The sequence below is a fragment of the Triturus cristatus genome, chromosome 2_2 (assembly GCF_964204655.1).
Source record: "Triturus cristatus chromosome 2_2, aTriCri1.1, whole genome shotgun sequence".
Classification (NCBI taxonomy): Eukaryota; Metazoa; Chordata; class Amphibia; order Caudata; family Salamandridae; genus Triturus; species Triturus cristatus.
The window spans coordinates 431,048,852-431,074,057 of record NC_140582.1 but is presented as its reverse complement, the minus strand read 5'-3'; the positions used below and the strand labels follow the sequence as shown (position 1 = coordinate 431,074,057).

The 25,206-nt window shown below is 48.5% G+C and overlaps 1 protein-coding gene across 2 annotated transcripts in view; it reads right to left on the bottom strand.

The window, feature by feature from the left end:
• Nucleotides 1-25,206, bottom strand: part of NAA15 (N-alpha-acetyltransferase 15, NatA auxiliary subunit) — a 703,732-nt gene that overhangs the window by 273,822 nt on the left and 404,704 nt on the right. For both annotated transcript variants that reach the window (XM_085641522.1, XM_085641523.1), the window contains one exon: nucleotides 23,826-23,978. In XM_085641522.1, the coding sequence (XP_085497648.1) occupies nucleotides 23,826-23,978 (153 nt within the window). The remainder of the gene's footprint in view (nucleotides 1-23,825; nucleotides 23,979-25,206) is intronic.

The window sequence follows — 25,206 nt, the reverse complement described above, 5'->3', positions numbered from 1 at the left end:
ACGAATGTGTCCCTCCCGTGGTGTGGGTACACCACCTATTATGCTACCCTGCAGTGGGAGGGGGGCATAAGACTCATCCTGGTTGGCTGGGTCCCCTCCATCTGCAAGATGGTGGGGACTGAGAGTTGTGCTTCACCTCGCCTCCGCCACCTGAAGGGTGGGGTTGGCAAAGGTGGGGACACCTCCCTTCCTCACTTGTTTTTCCTGCTGGTTCTCCCACCCAAAATGGTGGTCAGAACCAGTGGGGATTAGTTGCTGAAAGCAGCAAGTGACCTGGGGAGCTCACAAAGGCGGCAAGCCTTTGAGGCTTGCCCTTCGTGGACCCTGCCCATCCAGGGGGAAGAGGCTTGGCACCTCGTCCCAGGATGTGCATTGTTTCAGGCCCCCCCGAAAGCAGCAGGCTCTCGAGCCAGGAGTCCAGAAACATGTCTGGTGGTGGCAGCTGAAAGCCTGGACACTAGTAGAAGGTAATTTATCGGGGGGGGATCTTTAAGATGCCCTCTGTGTGCATTTTTTATTAAATCCCACACTGGCATCAGCCTACGCAGGGGTGCTGCAAAACCTACTCAGGTGGCCCACAACTGCTTAGAAAATTAAATATTAACAGATTAATAAAGTGTACATAAATAAGCTAAATTTTAAATTTTAGAAGATTCTGTAAATGTGAAGGAATTTGAAATTGGAGGGTAAAAATTAAGTTAGTATCCTCCGATTCATTAATGGGAGCAGTGCAGGTGCATCAAACAGACCAGGTAGGTAAGTTCAAGGTATAGGTTTAAAAAACAAAGGGTAGGTAAACAGGCAGGTAAAGGGAAGTTAGGATAATCTTAGGCTATAGGGGTTGGTAGAGGTAAAAGGAAATAAAGTTAATGGACAAGTTACTCACCTTCGTTAACGCCTTAACTGATCCAGACTATCTAGCCACAGATTCCTTACGGAAGAATTATCCACAGATGTCATACTGGACCCGAAAACTTTTCGTGAGCAGTTACCCTGCTTGCTCGTAGGTGGAGTCGATCAGGTCTGCTTGGCGTCATCAGCACCGGAAGGAAAGTGCGCAGTGCCTATATGTGAGGCAGGAACCCAGGGCACAACAAGGAAAAGTGCATCAGCTATTAGGCAAAAAAAAAAAGGGGGGGGGGGGTTACTGCAACAAAGACCCACTTTCCTACACAAGCCCCCCCCAGCCCAAAGGCCAGGAGACTTCTGCCCACGCTGGGAGAGTCTACCTAGTCTTTCAGGCGAGGAAGAGTTGGAAGTGGTTTGAAAGTTGCAGGGCCTACTCTGCCTTCTATCCTTCTGACCAGGTCAGTCCCTTTGGGAAGCTGGCCTGTCTTATTAGTCTCAGGACCTAACTCCCAAGGCTCCTCTCCTTGTCTTTTAGTGTCCTTGTCCCATTTTTCTATTTTGGGTTTTGAGGTGCATACCTCTGCAAATTCTAACTTAGCCAGGGCTAGGCCCAGCTTACCCACAGAGGTTACCCACAACTTGAGCAACCCCACCATGACCAATAAGGTCAGGGGGCCTGACTTGCTATTTGGCAGGGGGTTAGGCCACCATGCCAATGATAGGGCTGCCATAAAGGCTAACACCCAGCAGAGGCTGCTGACAGCTGTCAGTGCCCAGAACCACACCTTTAGTTCCTGACTGGCAAGTGAGGGGGCTATCTTATAGGTCTCTTTGGGTCCTGGCTGTTGGTCTGTTTGAGGGTGGGGGGTTACTACTCTTTGTAGGGAGCACCCTTTCTCCACCCTTTGTTCTGCCATCTGAGGAGCCACTAACTCAGGCTGGACAGTTGCCTGACTAGTCAGGTCTTGTTGTTGGTTGGGGGGGGGCTGTACCAGTGCCATTGTTTGGGTCTTCCCTCACTGGGATAGAATCTCCCTGGCCCTCTGGAACTGTGGCTAACAGTTGCCCACCTTTCCTAATCTGTTTCTTCTCACTCTTTTGGGGCTCAGCTGCACTGACTGCAGGTTGAGCACCCACCGGTTCTTTGGGTGAGGCCTGGCATTGGGCCAGCACCTCTCTTTGGCTCAGTTCCACCTCTAAGTGATCATTCCCCAAGAGACAATCAAGGGGGAGGTTTTTACTGACTATCACTTTTCTCCATCTAAGAGATCCAGCGTTGGCTAGGGGCACTATAGCCACAGGCCTAACAGTGACTCCCCCCGGGGACAGTTCTCACCCTTCTGGTTTCCCCTGGGACATATTGGTGTGGGAATACCAACCTGTCATGCACCACAGTGTGACTGGCACAGGTATCTCTCAGGGTAGTGGCTGGGATTCCATTCACCAGTAGGTGGTGGAAGTGCCTACTCCCCTCTGGGATCTCCAGCTTGCGTCTTGGGCCCATTCCCCAGTTGAAAGCTAGGAGGACTTCCTCATCTGAGGACCCTCCCTCCCAAGCTACACTGGCAACCCCTGGGGCTACACTAGTCACCCCTGGAGCTGTACTAGGGATTTTGTTTTTAGGACAGCTAGAGTCCTTGGTGTGGTGTCCAGACTTCTGACAGTTGTAACACCATATTCTGTTGGGATCCCAATTCCTACCTTGGTACCCTGGTTTAGTTTGTGAGGTGTCTTGGGGCCCACCCTCCTGGACAGGTTTTTGGGGGGCTACCTGGGACTCCTTACTTTTATCCGCAATGGGTTCACTCTTTCTTTTGGGGAGGCTTTGGGACCCCTTTGTTTTGGTCACCCCCAGTGGATGTCCTAGTTACCCTAGTCTTAACCCAGTGGTCTGCCTTCTTTCCCAATTCTTGGGGAGAAATTAGACCTAGGTCTACCAAATGCTGATGCAACTTTTCATTTGTGCAGTTACTTAATATATGTTCCTTCATGAATAAATTGTACAATCCAGTAAAATCCTACACCATGTCCAGCTAACCAACCATCCAGTGTCTTCACTGAGAAGTCTACAAAGTCAATCCAGGACTGGGTCTGGGTTTTGTGAGCCCCCCTGAATATAATTCTATACTCTTCAGTAGTGAATCCAAATCCCTCAATCAGAGCTTTCCTCATGAGTTCATAGGATCCTGCCACGGGCCCAGAGAGGGTAAGTCTGTCTCTGCAATTACCAAAGAACAGCTCCCACAGGAGTGCCCCCCAGAGAGGTTTCTTTACTCTTCTTATTTCACAATCCCTCTCAAAGGCTGTGAACCATTTGGTGATGTCATCACCTTCCTCAAATTTAGGGACAATCCCTTTGGGGATTTTAGGACCAGAAGTTTCCTCCCTATCCTTGTTTTTATTATAGATGCCACCATTGATGGGTGCTAACCCCATCTCTCTCCTTTCTTTTTCTAGAGCCAGGAACCTGGACTCTAGCTCTACTCTTTTGGCCAGCCTTGCTAAAAGGCTGTCCTCTTCACTGGTGGGTCCCCGAGTGTTCTCTCTGGGACCAGAACCACCTGTGTGGTCTCTAGGTGACCAGATGCTAATCCTTGGGTTGGAGGGTATGGGTGCCCTCTCCTCCCTAGGGAACAGCATAGAGGGGGGGGGGGGGTTATTATCCACCTCCTCTGCGTCCCTTTCCTCATCTGACTGGCCATCCCCAATGTCCAGATGGGTGGTCCTTAGCATACTCAGCCAAGAGCTCCTGGAGCCCTAGTTTGGTTGGATGCAGGCCCATTTGTAATTTTTTAAGTTTGCATAAGGACCTCAATTCCTTGAAAGACAAGTGTAAGGAAGGTGTGAGGTCGAGCTCCTCCACCAGGTCCATGTTATTATTATCACAAATAGCTGGGTTTGTTTGAGACATTCTAACCTGACAGTTCTAACCCTCTACCCTGACTATAGTGACTTATTTTTCTAAAATTCTAATGGGACTTAAGCAAGGCCCTAGCAAGACTTTTAGTAATTTTGGAAAAGACCATTCAGAATTCTAAAGACAATTTTTAAGAGTTCTGTCGTGTGATCAGATGGTAACCAAGTAGTTCAACAAATGCAAGTTTGTATCCCACCGCTGCCACCAATGTGAGAAAGTGGCTCTGTATATACTGTTCCTTAATAGGTACAGGGTGTACAGAGTCCACAGACCCCAAGGGTTTAACAGAGGTTAAAGTTAGATTTAACCTTACTCTCTAAAGTGGTAGCTTGGTCGAGCAGTAAGGCAGTATCAGAGGACAGTGTAAAGCATTTGTTGTACACACTCAGTCAGCAAATGGTCTCACACACTCAAGAACTGAACTCTAGGCCAATGGTTTATATATAAAAAATATATGCTTGTTTTATTTTAGAACCAACACTTGGAGTTAAAATATACTTTCTCGACAGGAGATGTTTCATATAAATACTTTTCTATATGCAATAGACTTTAGTAAAAAGTTACAAGTAGTTGCAGTAGGCAACTCTATTTCTAAACACAACAATACATTGAGCTCAATGATAAATTCAAGTTATTTGCAACAGATTACTTTTAGGATTACTTTTGGAATTCCAGGCCTGGATCCTAGATTCAGTCCTGGGTCAGTACTTAGAATCAAGTGATGAAAGTTGACTTAATTACTGTGGTGATTTTTAAACAATATTTAGCTATTTCAAAAGTTGATACTTAGAAAATATTTCAGAGAAAACAGTCAATGATTCCCTATGGAAGAAAATTCAGGTTACAGGTGCAGTAGGTTCTCGTTACTTTTGTAATCCAGTACTGGGTGCCTAGACTCAGTACTGGGACCTTTATCCAAAACAGGTAAGTAATTACGTTTTCAGATATTATACGATTTTTAAGGAATATTTAGAAATTGCAGAAATTGACACTTAGAAGAAATTTCACAGAAAAACAGTCAATGGTTTCCTATGGAAGAAAATTGAGTTAAGGGTAAGTACAGTTGTAGAGATTTTTCGGAGTCAGTGCTGGGCATCAAGATCCAGCACTGGGAGTTCACCTAGGAACAGGTGAGTAAATTCGTTTTTGCCACTCGGCTGATTTTTGGTGAATATTTGAAGATTTGAAAAGTCCACACTTAGAAGAAATTTCAGGAAAAAGCCAGTCAATGTTACCCTATGAGGAAAATAGGGTTTGCGGTTTAAGGGTAAGTACTCGACTGGCAGAGTTGAGGTTCTGGGCACAGACTCAGGGGTCTCCCAGGGTCAGGTAGGTACAGTTGGTTCACCCTCAGTGGCTCTAGGGCGGCCTGGTGCAGAGAGAGTTAGGCCCAATGTTATCCTATGAGGGATAGGGGGGTCTTGTTTGGTGGCTGCTGTCTGGCAAGCTACGCGGCTGTGGAAGCTGGGCTCCTGGTCACTTACTCAGGGCAAGTGTCAAGTAGGTAGGTGTAGAGTTTTCACTGCCAGGGCCACTCGGGCAGCTGGGTGCAGAGTGCTTTTGAGCCTTCGGGCGCTCAATGGATTTCAATAGGAAATCTCCGGTTTGGAAAAAGACTGCAAGCTCGGGGACGAGGACTCTTCAGGTGCAACCCCCACTTCGACAGGTAAGTTGGGTAGTTAGAGGATACGTAGGTACCCCGGGATTGGACACAGAGGGCCGTGGGGCGCCGGGTGCAGGGGTGCCTTTTGGTGTCGGGAAAATCTTACCCTCTGTTGATCGCGGTTGGGGTGGCACACTGTTCTGAGGCTGCAGGCTTCTTCAGGATTGTCGAGGGGGGTCCTTGGGTGCCGGACTCGGGGTCACAGTCGCCGTGGGGTCGTCCTCGTGGGTTTAGTTCACTCCGGCACCGGCCAGGCTTGGCTGGTGCAGAGTGGGCTGGGATCGCGGTTCCGGGCTGCTGCCAGGGGTGAAAGGTAGGTTCTGAGTAGAGCCTCTACTCATGGGAGTTGCAGGGAATCAGAGTTCAAAGGTAGCCAGGTCCCCCGGGGTTTCTGAGGTTGCTGGCCACAAGAGATGCCGCGCTGGAGCAGGAGCAGGTTCGAGGGTCCACAGGCCGGTAGGGAGGGGCCAAAGCAGTTGGTGTCTTCCTCTTTTTAGCAGCTGCAGGGCAGGTCTTTGTTCTTCTTGTAGTTTCGAATCTGGGATCTGGGGAAGGAAGGTTCAGGGTGCCCCTAAATACTAGATTTAGGGGTGTTACAGGTAGGTGAAGGGCAGGGACCAATGGGTCCCTGTCCTGGGGTGGGTACACACCCTATCCTGCCTCTCTCCTGTGGGAGGGGGCAGTAGCCTAATGCTGATTGGGTAGGGCTTCCCATCTTCAAGATGGCGAGAGCCCGGGGATGTGCTTTACCTCGCCTCCCCCACCTGAGGGGTGGGGTTGGCAGGCTGGCACATTCCTTGTCCTTATTTGGGGTTTCCGGCCATGCTTCCCGCCAGAGTGGGGGGTTGCAGTGGCCTGGGGAAACTCACAGAGGCGGCATGCCTTTGAAGCTTCCCCCTGCCCATCCTGGGGGAGGAGATTTAGCACCTCGCCCAGGATGTGCATTGTTGCAGGCCCAGGAGAGCAGGGGCTCTCCTACCCAGGGGTCCAGCAACATGTCTGGTGTGTGGCAGCCTAGGCAGCCTCAGCACAGACGTGGATTGTAGGTTAGGTTTTAGGGGGCATCTCTAAGATGCCCTCTGGGGTGCTTGGCACATTAAATCCCACACTGGCATCAGTGTGGGTTTAATGTGCTGAGAAGTTTGATACCAAACTTCTCAGTCTTCAGTGCTGCCTTTATGGTGCTGTGGAGTTCGTGTTTGACGAGCTCCCAGTACCGTGTACTCTTAAAGGGCAGCACTGCACTTACAGAGCCCAGGAATGGACCTGGGTACTGTAGGGGCACAGGGGTCCTGCTCCTGTGCCCACACCATTGGCATAGGGCACCCAGCTAGAGGGGTGGCTGATGTATGCCATGGCAGTGTAGGTGTGGGCATGGCACACAGGGATGTGTGCCATGTCGACTCTCTGTTTTGTCTTGTACCCAGACACTCAGCCTGCAAGAGCAGTGTGTGTGTGCGTTAGGGTACAGGGCCTGTAAGGGTGGCACAATAAGTGCTGCAGCTCTTAGAGCCCTTCCCTGGTCACAAGGCCCTGTGTACCTAGGGTACCATTTACCAGGGGCTGACATGTGGCCAGGGTTTGCCAATTTGGGTTTTGTCTGTTAGGCAGTTTTTTAGGGAAGGAACACAGGCCATGGGCACCTGATTGGCAGGAACCCAGGGCACAATAAGGAAAAATGCATCAGCTATTAGGCAAAAAAAAGGGGGGGTTACTGCAACAAAGACCCACTTTTCTACACTATATAGGCGCCAGCCCAGTGCGCTGATGTCAGTTGCTTGATGTGACTTTCCACACAAGGAACGCTGAGCCACAAAGCACACTAACCACTAGTGCGGAAAACTGGGGCCAAGAAAGGGGAAAGACCCGTCCCTAGAAAATGGTTCGCACAGCATGGAGGATGGTCGGGTCAGTAAGGAATCTGCAGCTAGATAGAGTCTCTACCAGATTAGGCATAACCAAAAGGTAAGCAACCTGTCCATCTGACAGACTTCTAGCTGCAGATTCCTTACCTTAGAATAGATACTGAAGCAATACCTCCCAGAAGTGGGTTTTCAAAACAATTTCTTACCAGAAAGTCCTGCAGGACCAAATGGGCAAAGTGCCCATCCTGACAGACCTTACTGTCCAGGCAGTAGTGTTTTGTGACCGTGTGCAAGGAAGCCCACGACGCTGCCTAGCAGATGTCCAGGTCTGGGATTCCACATTCTAACACAGTGGGTCGCAGCCTTGGCTCCAGTGGAACGAGAACAAAAACCTTCAGGGGGTTGGTTCTTGGCAGATTTTAATGCAGAGAACGATGCATCTGGAGATGGCTGGTTTCTGCAAGCCTTTCCCTTCTTCGCTCTGACATACCCCAGAAACAGTTGGTCGTCCACTTAGAACTCTTTCATGCACTCAAGATAGAACAATACAGTTTTTGGTTCCAGTGGGTGAAGTCGCTCCTCTTCCTTAGAGAGATGTGGCGGAGCGTAAAAAATAGGCAGTGATGGACTGTACTACATGAAAGGGAGTTACACTTTCTGCAGATAGGAAGCTCTAGTTCGTAGAACCAGCTTGTCCAGGTAGATGTTCAGGTATGGAGACTTGAATGACAAAGCTTGAAGCTCACTGACGCTCCAGGCAAAGGTTAATGCAACCAGGCAGGCTGCCTTGATGGTAAGGAGCCTGACTGAACAAATGTGCAGAGGCTCAAAGGGGGCGCACACAGGAAAAGTGAGGATGAGACTGAGGTATCTCTGGGGCATAACGAAAGGAGTGGGAGGAAACATATGTTTCAAACCTTTCAAAAACCTATGAACAATAGGGAATTGGAAAAGGGAAGGTTAGTCAGGCAGCCAAAAAAAGCAGATATTGCAGAAAGGTATCCTTTAACAGAGCCCAGAGCAGAACCCTGTTGGGCAAGGGAAAGAACGAACTGGAGAACCTGAGAAAGGGGGGCAGAAAGCGGATGTTACTTTCTGCACACCATGCCACACATTTTGTCCAACAGCAGGCATAAACTGTGGTAGGGGAACGCCTGGCTACCAAAATAACATTACTGACTTCAGGCAGAAGGTGGAAAGCTGTCAACTGTCGCCTCTCCATCTCCACGCAAGAAGATGGAGGGTCAACAGGTTCGGGTGCAGAACCCTCCCCTGCTGTGGCAGATCATCCTCACGATGGGGCAGCCTGATCGTAGGACCGATGGCCATGCTAAACAGCTCGGGATACCAGATTGTCCGTGCCCCATCCGGAGCCACAAGAATGACTTGGGCCTGGTCGTTCTTGATCTTCTTGAGAACTCTGAGCAGGAGCGTTATGGGCAGAAAGACTAGCAGGAGCGTTATGGGTAGAAAGACATACAGGAGGCCTGAGGTCCACTCGAGACAAAAAGCGTCTCCAAGCGACACCTGCCTTGAAAACTTCAGCACATAGAACTTACATTACATGTTCATGGCATTGGCGAACAGATCTAACCAAGGCTCACCCCACTGCTGAAAGAGAGAGACTGTGCACCAGCTCCAGATGGAGATGTCGTTTGTGATCTGCAGGACATCTGCAGCTGGGTTTGTCCTCTCTGGTGTTCAGAGAACCCACCAGATGTTGAAACACCAGGGATATGTCCTGCTGTTCCAGCCATGCCCAGGTCAATGCCAGCTGGATCGCCCAGAGCTCCAACAGGTTTATGTGGGGTCTGCTTCAGCAGGAAACCAGAGGCCTCTGAGGTCCAACTCTACCAGATGGCCACCCTATCCCAGGAGTGACCCTGCTGTCACTACTGTGAGACTTGGTTGGGGAAGAGAGAGGGCTCTGCCTCTGGATCAATAGCGGTTGGTGAACCACCACTGCGGGGCTTTTGCAGTTCTCTCCAAGAACTGGACCACATTGGAGAGATTCCCCTGATGCTGTGCCCATTGGAACTTCAGCAAACAGCAACAGGAGGGCCAATGCTGATACTTATTTTAGTACCTCACAGGGAAAAAGGCGCCATCAACATCAAATCATGACTACCTATCGAATTCAATTCAAAAACATATGTATGATATCAAAAAAAATATTTTATTTTAACAAATCATCATGTATCTAAACATATTTCCATATTATACCAAAAAAACAACAAGAATTTGACGTAACCCCATCGATGCTCATGACTGAGCGGTTCCGTCATGAGCATCGGTTGGGCTGTGCTTATGACGGAACCGCTCCGTCATGAGCACAGCCCCTGGGGGAAGCGCTGGCGCTCCCCCCTGGGGCATCGGTCTTGCCCCCACAGAGGGGGATGGCAGCGGAAGAGTTTCCGCTGCCACTTGCGAGCCCCCCCCCCCACGCTTCCACATGACGTCAGCGCGCACAGCGCGCGCCGACGTCGTCAGGAAGCGCTGGACGCGCTGGAATTCATTTCTTTCCAGCGCGTCCAGCGAAGGAGGTAGGTGTTTTGCCTCCGGTGGGGCGGGGGGGGCTATTTTTGGATGCCTTGAGGCATCGGGGGAGAGGAAAGTATTTCCTCTCTCCTGATGTCTCAATGCTGGGCATTCCTGCTTCACGATCGCGCACAGCGTCGCGATCGTGGAGCAGGGATGCCCCACTAGACACCAGGGATGTTTGTTTTGCGCAAAGGAAGCGACCCCTTGGGCAAGGGTCGCTTCCTGGGGGGCCAAATTTCAATTAAGACTTTTCTGCCCCCCCCGGGGGCAGATCGGTCTTTTGTTTAGCCCTTTCTGGTCCCGGGGGGGGGAGGGTCAGGTCAGAGAAGCCCACTAGACCCAGGGATTTGTTTGTGCTTCGAATGGGAAGCGACCCCTTGGGCAAGGGTTGCTTCCCGGGGGGACATTTTTATTTTAGTGATACTCTGCCTTCCCTGGGGGCAGGCAGAAACCCCCACTAGACACCAGGGAAAATGTGAAAAATATGAAGGAAGTGACCCCTTGGGCAAGGGTCACTTCCGGGGGCCATTTCTTTTGTATTGGGAATTCTGCCCCTTTTTTGCCCAACCCCCACTAGACACCAGGAAATTAGTTTACATAAAAATGGAAGTGACCCCTTTTTTTCCTGTTTTCTGCCCGCCCTGGCACACAACCCGATTGACCATTTGGATAGCATGTTATAATGTTTGTTGTATTTTTTGTGAATTGCAATTGTAATGTTTTTTGTTTTTTTTACTTTTTTGTTCTAGGTTAAGGCTTTTGCTCTTTCCAGTTTGCGGTTTCGTTACTGGTGGTTCTGCTGTTTGTGTAGTTTGGTAAGAGGCTTTTTTTTGTACAATGTATATGAGTTTGATTTCTCTGCATGAATTATTTTTTTCAAATGGTGTAATAATAGCAGTATGTTTGGTTTTTGAGTGTCAAAAACTGATTGCATTTGTGCTCGATGTGTATTTTGTTGTCTTGTGAGTAATTTGTTTTTTTTTCTTCTTTCTAGTTGGATATCGTTGGTTTTTGCTGTGTCACTGCAGAGTAGGTTCTGGTGAGTGTAGCTGTCTCTTGTAAGTGAATTCTATAGTTTGAGTACATTGATCTTTGTGATAAAGGTACACATTTCTTTACTTACTTGGTTGCACATTGTTGGTTGTTGTTGACTTGTTTGTGCAGTCTTCTATCTTAGTAAGTATAATGGCTAGCCGCAGGATTACTGCTCAGCTTTTGAGTCTTCCTCTGACCATGGTTCAGAGACTGACTCTGCATCTGAGGCAGGGGACGATTCTGGCAGTGAGTTTTCTCTCTATATGGAGTCATCGGATGATGAAGATACTCTTAGTGCGGATGAAGTGCCTGTGTTAGAGGAGGAGACTGATGTGCCGATAGTGCGGCAAGAGGCATCTGGGCTGCAGCCTGCGGCTGCAAGGCTTCCCGTTGGTGTAGTGCGGCAAGAGGCATCTGGGCTGCAGGCTGGGGCTGCAAGGCTTCCCTTTGAAAGTGATGACCTCTGGGTTGCCCCTGGCATGGTGCAGCCGGCATTGCCAGACTTTACTGGTGTTCCAGGGTGTAGAGTGAATACTGAAAACTTTTTGCTGATACATTTTTTGCAGTTGTTTATGGACGATGTGTTTTTGGCAGAGATTGTTGAGCAGACTAATTGTCTAATTGCAGTGGATGAGTCTTTGGTGTTGTTCAAGGGCCGCTTGGTTTTTAGGCAATTCATTCCTAGTAAGAGGGCACGCTATGGAATTAAGCTGTATATGCTGTGTGACAGTAGGACTGGATATGTCTCTAATTTCAGGGTGTACACCAGTAAGGAATCCAGGATTAACCCCCCCTGGTTGTCCGTCCACTTTTGGAGTGACTGAGAAAATTGTTTGGGAACTTGGTAGAGGATTTTTTTTTACAAAGGCCACCATTTATATGTAGATAACTTCTACACTGGTGTGCGGTTGTTCAGGGAATTGGCCAAAGTGGACACTGTTGCTTGTGGCACAATCCGCTCTAACCGTAAAGGTTTCCCAAAAGAACTTGTTTGTCAAAAGCGTGCAGGGATAGTGCAGTGCGTTGCGAGGAGCTTCTTGCTGTGAAGTTTTCAGACAGGAGAGATGTCTACATGCTGACTGCCATCCATGATGAAAGCACTGCACCTGTGACTGTTTGGGGTCAGGTCGCTGAAGCGCGCAAACCTGTGTGCATTTTAGACTATAATCGGCACATGGGTGGTGTTGACAGAGTAGATCAGAGGTTGGAACCTTACTCTGCTCTTCGTAAGGCTTACATTTGGTACAAGAAGTTGGCTATCCATCTTTTCCACTTGGCAACCTTTAATGCTTTTGTTGTGTTCCAGGATTCTTGCCCTGAGTCAAAGATGACTTTTGCTAAGTTTCAGGAATCTGTAATGGGCAGCCTTGTTGTAGTGGAACAGGCAAGTGTTCCTAGAGTTGGAGTGGTGGAGGATGTTGCTAGATTGAAAGATCGCCACTTTCCTGATCACATTCCTCCCACACCCTCAAAAGATTTTCCCAGTAGGAGATGTAGAGTCTGTTGGCGAAGAGGTACGCAGAAGGAGATTCGTATGTACTGCCCCGACGGTCCTTCTAAACCTGGGCTATGTGTCCCTGCTTATTTTAGAGCATACCACACGCAAAACAATTTTTGGGAGCATTCATGAGTTGTAAAGTGAACTGCCTGGTCTGTATTCTTTGGAAAATTTGATTCTGTTTCAAGGTTGGCGTTAGTGCAATGTATTTAGTTTCTGATTTTGATATGAATGTCAGCAGCCCTACATGCCAAGAACAGATGCATACTGGTAAGTAGCATATTCAGTTCGAGGCATGTGGGCTGCTGAATTCATATCTGTGCATAGAATACATAGCAGTACCTCCTATTAGCAGCGGCTACCAGTGCCAGCTGCAGCAGTCTGAAAAAGAGTTTTGAGAACAGCCTGTCCTACAGCTGCCTGCTGTTTTGATTGCACATCTACACAGTAGTGTTTGGTAAATGTATGTATAGTGGACCATGTGGCTGCTCTACATATTTCCTGTAAAGGAATGTTTCGCAGGAAAGCCATGGACGCCCCTAACTTTCGTGTTGAGTAGGCTCGTGGGGGAATCATTAATGTGCGTTTAGCTTTTTGATAGCAAATCTGAATACATTTAACGATCCATCTGGCTATACCTGCTTTGGAAATGGCGTTGCCTTTGTGTTGTGGAGAAAAGGCAACGAAAAGTTGTTTTGCCTTCCTAAAGTCCTTAGTTCTGTCTATATAGTACATGAGGGCCCTCTTTACATCTAGTGTATGGAGCATTCTCTCAGCGACATTTTGCGGATTTTGAAAGAAAACAGGCAGTTCAATAGTTTGATTCATGTGGAACTGCGATATTACTTTAGGCATGAATTTGGGGTTGGTACGTAGTACGACCCTGTTTGCGTGAACCTGTATGAATGGCTCTTGAATGGTTAGTGCCTGGAGTTCACTAACTCTTCTTAACGAAGTGATTGCTACTAGGAAAGCTACTTTCCAGGTGAGGAATTGAATATCACGTGAGTGGAGAGGTTCGAAGGGTGGACCCATCAGTCTGGTGAGGACCAAGTTGAGGTTCCACACCGGTGCTGGCGGGTGTCTTGGGGGAATTACTCGTTTAAGTCCCTCCAAGAAGGCTTTGATGGCAGGCACTCTGAATAAAGAGAGGTGCTGCCTGTTTTGGAGATAGGCTGCTATTGCGGTTAAATGGATACGTATTGAGGTGTATGCCAGATTGCATCGGTATAGGTGTAAGAGGTAACAGATTATGTTTTGAATGGATGCGTCTAGCGGGTTAATGTCATTGTTGTTGCAGTAAATGACAAACCTCTTCCATTTAGCCGCATAGCAAGCTCTGGTAGTGGGTCTCCTGGCCTCCTTGATGATCTCCATACAGTCAGGTGGCAGGTTTAGGTAGCCAAACTCTAAGACTTCAGGAGCCAGATTGCCAGGTTCAGCTGTTACGGATCTGGGTGCTGAATCTCGCCATGGTTCTGCGTTAAAAGTGCGGGTTTGATCCGCAGCCTTTGATGCGGCACCACGGAAAGTTCTAGAAAGGTGGTGTACCATGGCTGGCGCGCCCATGTGGGAGCAACTAGGATGAGTGTCAGTGAGTGCTGTCGCATCTTGCGTGCCACCAGCGGTATTAATGGCGCTGGGGGAAAAGCGTACGCAAATCTGCCGGACCAGTTCATCCATATCGCATTGCCCTGCGACTGTGGATGTGGGAACCTGGCGGCAAAGCTTCGGCATTTTGCGTTTTCGTTTGTGGCGAATAGGTCTATCTCTGGATGACCCCACTGTTGGAAATACGGTTGGAGAACTAACGGCTGTAGCTCCCACTCGTGCATCTGGTGGCTGTGTCTGCTGAGCAGATCCGCCATCTGGTTGTCCTTGCCGGGGAGGTGTTCCGCCATGAGGAATATGTTCCTCTGAATGGCCCACTTCCACATGCTCTGAGCCAGTTGAGACAACTGTGGAGAGTGTGTTCCTCCCTGCTTCTGTATGTAGTACATGGCGGTCATGTTGTCCGTCCGGATCAATACGACTTTGTTGCACAAGTGTACTTTGAATGCCTTCATGGCTAGGAAGATTGCCATCCGTTCCAGAACGTTGATGTGCATTTTCTTCTGTTGCGTTGTCCATAGACCCTGCACTGTGTAAGTGAGTACATGAGCTCCCCAACCCTGGAGAGAGGCGTCCGCTGTCAGTATTTGTGGAACAGGCTCGTGGAACGGTCGGCCCTTGCAAAGGTTTTGTGGATTCCACCAATGCAGAGAGTTGTATGCCCGACCGCTCACCAACACTAGGTCTTTTAATTGTCCGTGAGCCTGATTCCATTGACGTGCCAAGCACTCCTGAAGCGGGCGCATATGTAGTCTCGCGTGCGGGACTATGAAGATGCAGGAGGCCATCATGCCTATCAACTGCATGAACACTCGCGCAGGAAGGGAGTGTTGAGGTTTGAACTTTGAGATCAGCAGTTGCATGCTGTTGATCCTCACTAAATTTGGCTGAGCTGTGGCTGCCAGAGTGTTTATGGTCGCGCCCAGGTACTGTCGTACGTGTGCGGGTTGGAGATGTGATTTTGGGTAATTTAGTGAGAATCCCAGACTGTGAAGAAGGTGAATGGTGAGGGACATTTGGCTGGCACATTGCTGGGCTGACTTTGCCTGAACAAGCCAGTCGTCCAGGTAAGGGTAGACGTGAATGTGTTGTCTCCGTAGATGTGCAGCCACTGTAGCTAGGCACTTGGTGAAAACCCTGGGTGCTGTTGTCACTCCGAAGAGGAGAACTTTGAATTGATAGTGCCGTTCCTGAATAGTGAACCTGAGATATTTCCTGTGTGATGGGTGTATGGGTATGTGGAAATACGCATCTTTGAGGTCTAGTATGGCTAGGAAGTCTCCCTGACTGAGCAGCGGGAGAACCTGCTGCAGGGTGAGCATATGGAAATGCTCTGAGAGAATGTAGTGGTTGAGGGGTCTCAGGTCTAGTATAGGTCTGAGTGACCCGTCCTTTTTTGGGATTTATAAGTACAGAGAGTACACCCCTGTCCCCTGCTGGTTGACGGGCACGACCTCTATTGCACCTTTTTGCAGCATACTTAGCACTTCCTGCTGCAATAATGCTAAGTGCTCTACGGACATAGGACGGTGCTTTGGCGGTATGTTGGGTGGAGTGGAGGTTAATTCGAGACAGTAACCGTGCTGGATAATGTCCCTGACCCACCTGTCTGTGGTGATGGTTTTCCACGTGGACAGGAACCGCTGGAGTCTCCCCCCGACAGGTGTTATGTGGTCGGGGGGAAGGGAGAGGGCGTCACTGTTTGTTTTTGGGGGAGGACCTGGTGTTGCCGTAACCACATCCTCTGCCCTTGGTGCTGGAGCCACGATATCCACCTCTGTTGGTTTTATTGTAGGTACTCTGTGTGCCCCCTTTAGTGTATTGCTGTTGTGACCCCTGGCCTCTGCTGCGTCTGTAGAGCTCCCATTGATTTCGCAGTGTCAGTGTCTTTTTTAATTTTTTCGAGGGTAGTGTCAACTTCAGGGGCGAATAAGTAGTCGGGGTTGACTGGCTGATTTAGGATGTTGTTTTGAATCTCCGGCTTGAATCCTGAGATTCTCAACCATGCGTGTCGTCGTAACATGACGCTGGTGTTGATTGCCCTTGCTGCTGTGTCGGCAGCATCCAGGGCGCACTTGATGGATGCATTGGTAAGGAGTTGTCCCTCTCTGATGAGGAGCTCCGCTGCCTCTTTGTATTCATCTGGCAAATGCTGGAGTAGTGATTCTAGCGTGTCGTAGTGTGAACGATCATAACGGGCCAGGAGTGCCTGTGTGTTGGCAATGCGCCAGATGTTTGCTGCTTGCGCTGCAATTCTTTTGCCTGATGTCTCCAGCACTTTGGACTCCTTGTCTGGGGGAGGAGCATCACCTGTTGTCTGCGAATGGGCTCGTTTGCGAGCGTTAGCAACCACCATGGAGCCCAGAGGTAACTGGCCTCTAATGTACATAGGGTCTCCGGGTGCAGGCTTGTATTTTTTTTCAATCCTGGGGTTTAGCACCCGTGCCCTGGTTGTTTCTTTGAAAATGTCCTTTGCAGGTTTGAGAACTCCTTTTAACATGGGCAGAGTTTTAACAGTTCTTTCGGAAGAGGCGAAAGTGTCCACTAAGAAGTCTTCTTCAACAGTGTCAGAATGGAGTGCTACTCCATGATTGGCGGCAGCCCGTTCTATGAGGGCATTGAAGGCAGCCGTGTCCTCTGTGGGGGATGTCTTGGCGCTGTAAAGCTGCGTGTCCTGGGTATCTGGCGCGGTACCCTGGTCTGTAGGGTCATCCCATGCCTGATCTGGGTCCTGCAGATGCTCATCAGGATCGACATCCCCAGGGTAGGTGGTATCATCTCCCATATAGTCCTCTACTGCGTCAGTCTCTGAAGGCGTAGGAGAAAAGGACTGGGGATCCTGATGGGAGGTTTGTAAGCGTTCATACAGAACTGGTTCCGACCCCGCTGGCAATTTGTGCTTGAGAGGTATTCTGTAGGAGTCCAATCCCCTCTCTGGCGTGAATTTATGCTTGCGGAGCATCAGTTCGCCAGTGTCGGCGTCGATGAATTGTGGCTGGGAAGGCTCAGAGTCTGTGTGTCCAGTAGACGGGGATTGTGTCTGGCGGACACATGTTCGGATCTCGAACATCTTCGGCGCCGTGGACGGCGGCAAGCCAAAAGTGATGTTGGTCGGCGCCGAGGGTGCTTTCGGGGCCTTGTGCATGTCGGGGCCCGACGTGGATTGGAGGGCTGCCCGTTCCCGGATGCGTTGCAACGACGCCACGACTTGTTGCACTGAGAACGCAGAAGGCTCTTTGGAGCCGGCCGGCACCGTGGAGGTAGGCGTCAACTGCTTTGGAGCCACGGGGTCATCGATCCGAAGACAGGTATCGATGGTCGCTTGAGTCGACGACTTGGCGTGTGCCGCTGTCTTCGACGTGGACGCAGATGGAGCGGCCATTTTGACTTTGGTGGTCGGGGCAGACGGCTTCGGTGCCAGAGGCCGAGGCGCTTTGGGGGGACCGAGGGCCTTTTTCTTCAGGTCGGTACAGATATCCGCTGCAGTGAGTTCGGCGCCGAAGTCCCTTTTACTGCGTTCGGGGCCGACGGCCTTTGCTGGCGTCGAAGGAGTGGAGGGCTTCGAGGCCTTCGAGCCGATTACAGCCAGTTTCACTTTCGGTTTCGGTGGAACTGGTGCGACGATTGGTTTCGGTTTCGTTGAAGGGAATCCAGTCTTCGTTAATGGCTCGTGCGGTATGTTCGAGGCCGGGCCCGAAGGCGGGGCCGAAGAACTTTGAGATTGATCTCGGGTAAGGCCCGGAGGCGATCCCTCGACCTGAGCCTTAGAATGATGCACTTTGACGGCCTCCGTATCGACGGGTGGGCCTGGCTCCTCGCTAGAGCTATCTTCTTCGGCCCTAAAGGCCTCATCGTAATCTCCTACCTCGTCGATTACTTCTTCCTTTTGAAAAAGCTCTTTATCGTCGTCTTCCGATCGGGAATCGTGTTCGGAAGCGGGGCTGGAGTTCACTTCTTCCACGCTCTCTGCGTCCTCGGTGCTGAAGATGTTGGCCGGGGCAGGCGCCGATTGCTGCGCTTCTAATCTCGCCGTCCGTCGATTCCGGAGAGTCTTCTTCGATCGGAATCGGGCACAGGCCATACATTTTGACTCATCGTGATCCTTTGAGAGACATTTGTTGCATACCGGGTGGACGTCGATGTGTGGGTATTTTGCGTGGCATAAAGGACACCGTTTGAATGGAGTCCTCGATTCCATCGTCGATGTAAGTTCGATGTTCGGACCAAACAGATCCGAAAGGCTGGAAGAAGGTTCTAAACTAGTAAAGAAAGTAGTCGATACCGAACGGGAACAGTACAGACGAAAACTAAAGGCCTTTTGGCCTTAAACTGAATTTTCCTAACTTGAGCTAAGATAAGCACATCCGAACCCAATGGCGGAAAAAAACAATCTAAGGATGGAGAGGATGCCCATGCGCACTGTGGTCCAGGGGAGGAGTCACCTATCTCGTGATACTTCGAAGAATCTTCCAGGACAACAACGTGCAAACATCCGGACCCAACACTAGGCGGCGATCTATGCACAGATATGAATTCAGCAGCCCACATGCCTCGAACATACTGGACCATCACTCACCCTCGTGCCAAATCCAACCAGTATGTGTGTGTGCTTGAGGATTAGATGGCTGTGCAGTAATATTTGTCTTTCTGAAGCAGGTTGTACCTTGTCCCTTTTTGTGAATTTTGTAATGTGTTTCTTTTGTGCCTGGTGGTGAGAATGGTCTTGTGTGTATCACGTATGAAAGGTGTGTGAATGGCCTGTAAAGTGGTTGGTGCCTAGACGTGGCTTTACAGCTCACAAGCTGCGAGTCATTGGTTTGGTTTTTTGTGCATTTAATTATTGACAGTGCATTTCATTTTTGTGAAATCTCTTGTTAATAAAACTTAATACACTGAACCATGACTTGCCCTCGTGCCAAATCCAACCGGTATGTGTGTGTGTTTGAGGAATAGACGGTTGTGCAGTAATCTTTGTCTTTAGTTTCTCTGCCACCTTGAAATCTATGGGGTTTGAAAAGCGTCGACCAGTATAGATGTGGTCTTGTTTTTCTGGCTATGTAACAAGTGTAATGAATATAGAGGTCTGATTGAACACTGTTACCTGTGGTTGCTCTTTAATTGGTCAATCATTGCCTCTGGTTTCTCGAAAAAGTAACAAGCCTGTGATGTTTTATGTGTTCTATGTTTAATGTCGTCTATGTGAGTAAATTTGTCTTGAAAGTTGTCCAGCATTTGTGCATCCTTTTTGAGTCATGTATTGGCTCTTTAAGTCAAATTCTTGTTGTTGGTTTTTTGGTATAATATGGAAATATGTTTAAATACATGATAACTTGTTAAAATAAAATAATTTTTTGAAAATATCATACATATGTTTGCGAATTGAATTCGATAGGTAGTCATGATTCGATGTTGATGGCGCCTTTTTCCCTGTGAGGTACTAAAATAAGTATCAGCATTGGCCCTCCTGTTGCTGTTTGTTGATTTAAGGCTCAGCCTGGATGATTAGAGCCAGACCCTGTGTTATACCTTTGGAACTTCAGGTCCCACTGCAGAGCCCACATACGCCATCTGGCATGATTTACCAGCAGGGTGCAGGAAGCCATGTGTCCCAGCAGCCTCAGTCATTCTCACTGAAATCCAGGATAAAGGCTGAAACATGGGTATCATAGCCGGAATGTCCTGGACTCGCTGCTCAAGAGGATAAGACTGAAACTGCACTGTGTCCAGAACAGCTCAGATGAAAGGGACCGTCCGAGGAGGAGTCAGGTGTGACTTCGGCACGTTTATAGAGCATCCCAGAGAATGCAGGAGGTCCGCCGTAGTCTGGAGGTAGGAGACAGCAGCCTGGGGTGAAGGAACCTTCAACAGCCAGTCATCGAGATAGGGGAATATGACATCTCTAACCCACGCAGATGAGCTGTAATCACCATCATCACCTTGGTGAACACCCGAGGGACTCTAGTAAGGCCAAAACGGACCACCGCGATCTGAAAGTTTTCGTCTCAAACCATAAACTGCAGGGAACGCCTGTGGGCAAGCAGAATGGGAATGTGGAAATGTGTGTCCTGCAAGTCCAACGCCACCATCCAGTCTCCAAAGTCCAAGTCAGGCAAGACCTGAGCGAGTGTGAGCACTTTGAATTTTTCCTTCCTGAGGGAAGAAATTGAGGGGGTGCACGTCTAGTATAGAACGAAGGCCTCCATCTTTCTTGCGCACAAGAAAGTAGCGGGAATAACAACCACGGCCTACTTCTGGCATCAGCACCCTCTGGACAACTCCCTTGGCCAAGAGAGCTGTCATTTCCTTGAGAGAGCAGAGAAAGATGGTCCTCCATCATCCTGTCAAAAGCAGGTGGCATAGAGGATGGGGTAGTCTCAAAGGGCAGAGACAATCCGCAGTACCCAATGTTATAGACCACTAGTGGTGCAGGTGATGGTGGATCCTGCCGCCCACTGAATGCCCATGATGGTAAAGGGGCAGACTATAAAGGCTCGGAAGATGCAGCCTCTGAGTGGGGTGGTAGACTGGCTTGACCTCTCGCTGCCAAATCCACGAGTTCTGTAAGTACTGGTCCTTGGCCACGCAGAGGCTGGGAAACTTGAATGCCATGGTGGCTGGACAGGTACAGACGTGGCTGGAATGCTCTTCCGTGGTCACAAATAAAGCGAAAGAGGTTGGGGGTGGCAAGGGGCCATGACAAGGCCCACGTTTCTATCTGTAGCCCGGCTGTCCTTAAAGTGCTCCAGCGTTAAGTCTGCCTAGTCTCCAAAGAGACCCATCAAAGGACATGTCCATAAGCGATGCTCTGACATCCCCAGAAAAGCCAGTTGTCCTCAGGCAGGCGTGGCGCTGTAAGGCCACTGCCAATGAAACCGGTCTGCCCAGCAAGTCTGTGATATTCAGTCCACAATGTATGGGTAACTCGACTGCATCCCTCCTGTCAGAAATCCTCCTCAAAGTCCTAGTCCATAAGAATAGGGCTCAGGCTCCAGACAGTGCAATTCAACGCCCATCTGGCTCGGTGTCAAAGTCAGGGATCAGAATGGGGATGGCACAGCTGGTGAGCAGCGGGAGTCTCGGCATCAGGACTGGCATCCAGGAAAGTTAAAGTGGCATGAAAGGCACCAGTCTGGATCCAGCCGTGGGTCAAAAGGTCCAGACTGGCACTTAGGCTGGAGCAGACTGCGAGGCCCCTCCCAAACCCGCAGGTCCAAAGCAACACCAGCGGGAGCGTGCGGCTCAAATATGAGGCGCTTGACCTCCTGAAACTCTTGAGGTGGAGCGGGGGTCACACTGGCTCCTGGAAACACGGGGAAGTGTGAAGTCGACCCAGGCTCTGGCTTAACCATGGAGCCATGCCTCAAAAGCAGATGCTCCCTTGTTTAGTCGGCAGACAGACAAGGTTATGTCAAAAACCTCTGTCTTCTTGCTCTTCTTCTTATGAAGAGACTTACCCAAGTGGGCCGATGTCTTAAGAGTGTGATTTAGATTTTGGGTTCCGCGACCGCTCCCAGGACCTTCTCCTTCCCTGGGATAGAGATTGTCGCAGTCTCCTTCTTCGAGCTGCCAAGAGCTTGGGGGATTGCTTCCTCCAGGCCTTAGGGTTCATGGTAGGGCAATGGGAGCAGGCCTTCAGGTCCTGGTTGCTCTAAAGGTACTAAAGCCAAACAAGATGCAGATCCATCACAGACATTGGTCGGTGAAAGCCGCCGCAGGACTTGAAGCGGTTTTCCAGAATGACATCCCTGCCACACCAGGAGAAATAAAAAAAAAACACCTAAAAAAAAGTCGAAAACAACTTTAGCCAAAACATTACTAAGGGGTTGCTCTCACCAGATCTGCACTGACTGGTACGGAAAGAAAATAACTGACGTCAGCCCACTGGGGTGGCACCTGTATAAGCAATGCAAACGTTACTTCCGGAGCAGATGCTACCGGCATTGACACGTGAAGCCGGAGACCAACGCCACGTACCGGTCACCAGACAGAGGTTGCAGATCATGTGGGGGTTTCTGTGTGTGAACTTGTGGTGACAGTTGTGGTAAAATTTAAAGGGGGTTTTATCCATGTCCCCTACTTTGCCTCATTTTCCAACCACGTAGCTGTTCCCAGTGAAGTCCCTCATCAGAAGGTTAGAGTGAATGATCTTTTTCTCTTCATGCATCTTTTCATTACAGTCTTCGGAGAAATTGAGGTTTCATGTGTAATACTTCGGAGTTTTCCTAAAAGCCTGCAGAGCTCCTCCACTGCTTCCAAACCCAATGGCATAAAAAGTATTCTGAAGATGGCAACTACGCACAGGAAAATCTGGGGCATACCACCAAATGGTGGTCAACGATGCCCAAAAAGAAAGAAAAAAAAAAGAATTACGGAACAAGCCACAAGATGGCAGAATAATGCACAGCATGCAAATCCAGAAAAGGTGTCATGCTGCAAATCTTTCCCCACCCATTAGTCTAGGATGGCCCGAGGTAGGGCTGCACCTAAAGAGGTTAGGGAGGGGATTTGGTTAGTTTCATGGTTAATCTTAGGTTTGGATGGTGGTCTGGGTGTGCACTAGGTATAGTTGGTACGCGGTGCCCTTGATCAGCCTGCCTTCCAGGTAAGGGAAAAAGTGGATGCTGCTCCTCTTGAGATGAGCCGCCACCACGGCCAGACATTTGGTAAAGACCATTGGGCAGTGGTGACCCTAAACTGAAGCACTTTGAACGGGTAATGGTGTTTACTCACCACATGCCTTATCTCGCATTAAAGTGTTGGGTGGATGGGTATGTGGAAGTAGGCGTCATCCAGATCGAGGTCGGTCATGAATTCGCCTTGCTATAGTAGTGGTATGATGTCTAGTAGTCTCACCATGTTAAAGTGTTCTGACAGAATGCATTTGTTGAGCTGGAGGATGGGTTTGAGGGAGCAATCCTTCTTGGGGATAAGAAAGTACATGTAACAGAGCTCCGTTCTGCATTGTTGTTGCGGAACCGGCTCAATGGCCCTCTTGGCAAGGAGGGCCTGTACCTCCTCCTTAAGGAGTCACAAATTAGTGGAGGACATTTTGTGTTGGCGCAGAGGAATTTTTGGTGGTGTTTGAGTGAGTTCTAGACAGTAACACTCCAGCATAATGTTGAGGACCCAACAGTCCGATTTCTGACCAATGGGGCAGAAAACCCTGTAACCTTCTCCTGACAGGTTTATGTGTTGTGTGTGGGGCATTGTGAATTTCTGGGGAGATACCCCACATCACCTCAAGTCCGAAACTATTCCTTTGAACTAAAACAACAGATTATGAGCCCAACAGTAGATGACGAGAGAGCGCACAGCATTTGACTTACACCTTCACATGATGCAAGCAAATAAAATACCCATAAAAGTTATTTCCATCCCACCCAGGACCCGAGGAAAAGGCCCCAACCAAACATGTTTGTTCGAAAACATGCCAAATGTTTTAGACTTTACCACAAAATATTCTAACAATCCAATAGGTAATGCCAAAATTAACTTAGGAAAACAGTTTATGGGCCCCAAGAAGATCCCAAAGAAGCTGTAAAAAACAAAAAGAAAAAAAGCATAGAAAGCTTTGACAGATCCTTGACTGAATAGGCATGCTTCCCTCTTTCTTGAGTACACTTTTTTTAAAGCAATGTAGACTGCAACATTCACCATAAATTACATATGGTGTACAGCTATAATAAATATCTAGATATATATATATACACACACATTTCATGGGATTGATGCCATAGGGCAAAATAAGAAATCAATACAAACAACAAAAAAACACAGCTTCGATTGCACTATTTTGTAAGACAAAAAGAGGACTGGTTAATGACTTGAATAAAAGTACAGACTAACCCGTGTAAACTTTGAACACATTTCTTCAGCTTCCTTAATCATATTGGCCTTTAACATGTACTTTGCACATTTTGAGTTAATAAACCGGTCTGCTGTATCTAAGGCCTGAGCTTCGTCCATCCACTTGGCAGCTTCTTTAATGTTTCCAGCATGCTAAAAATAAACAAAACCCTTCATTTTTAAAAGCCCATCATTAGATTAATTCATAAACAATTACTGAGGAACAGAAACTTCTTTAAAGATTAATGTTCAATATAAATGTATAATTATTTGTTACAATACAATAGTTATTTTAGAAACCTAGATGGCACCGTAATTGCAACAAAATAGTAATTTTTAGCAGTGTCAGGAGAAATCGGCTATGTCACGAATACAGTTAGTAAAAATATTTTTAGCACACAAAACGTTTAAACACCTACTCTAATAAAAAAGTTAATCTTCTTCCAGGTAAACTATTTATAAGGGGAACTATTACCACAAAAATTGTGCTTTTCGTCCTGGCTGCTCCTGAACATGTTACTGCCCCTGGAATGTTTTTCTTTCCCATGCATGAGGCAAGTAGTAGTCCAAAACCCATTAATGAGGGATGGATCCATACCTGATTTTCAGGATATCCAGATTAATTTGAAGAATGAATCTAACACATTTACTTCTGTCATGAATGAGGCACTAATAATCTATTTTAAATGAACCCATGGATGCCACAAGCACATTTAATGTATGAAGCATAACACTCAAATTTCAAGCTTCACATTTTTATATTGCACCTGTACTCAGCATCTGGAGTAATCAATGAGGAAAAAAGAGGAGAAGCTAAGGAGTTAGAGCTGGAGGTCAGGGACTCTTTCCTGCTACTATTCCTTCCTGTAATAACCTCTGACTTCGAAGACCGGCAACACTTTCCTTCTTAGCCACTACCCAATCTCAAGCTTCCTCATATACCACTCCCCCCCTCTAACTTGATATTTGAACCCTGGGGAGCTATGGTAGTTTAAGCAAGATCCACTACTCCTCTGTCATTTCTGGGTGAATCTCATGACCTCAAATATTTATCTTGGACTTTACAAAACTGCATCTTCTGCTGAACAAACCTACTCCACTAATGAGTGGCCTTCCTAACTTCAGAGTATCAAGGCTTTTATATGGAGAGTCAACTTTTGACTAAACACCCATGCCATGACGGACTCACAGGTTTCGATTTCTTTATTGGTTCATCAACAACCAGAATGATCCTGAAACAGGCTCTATCGTCAAGCTGTTACTGAGCATGGCCATGGCCAATCAAAAGATGGAGTGAGAAGCACTCTGGTGCTGCTCTAGCCGGCGACTCTGGAATTGAGCAGCATTCTCATTACAGTGGGCATATCAACTTAACAATTTC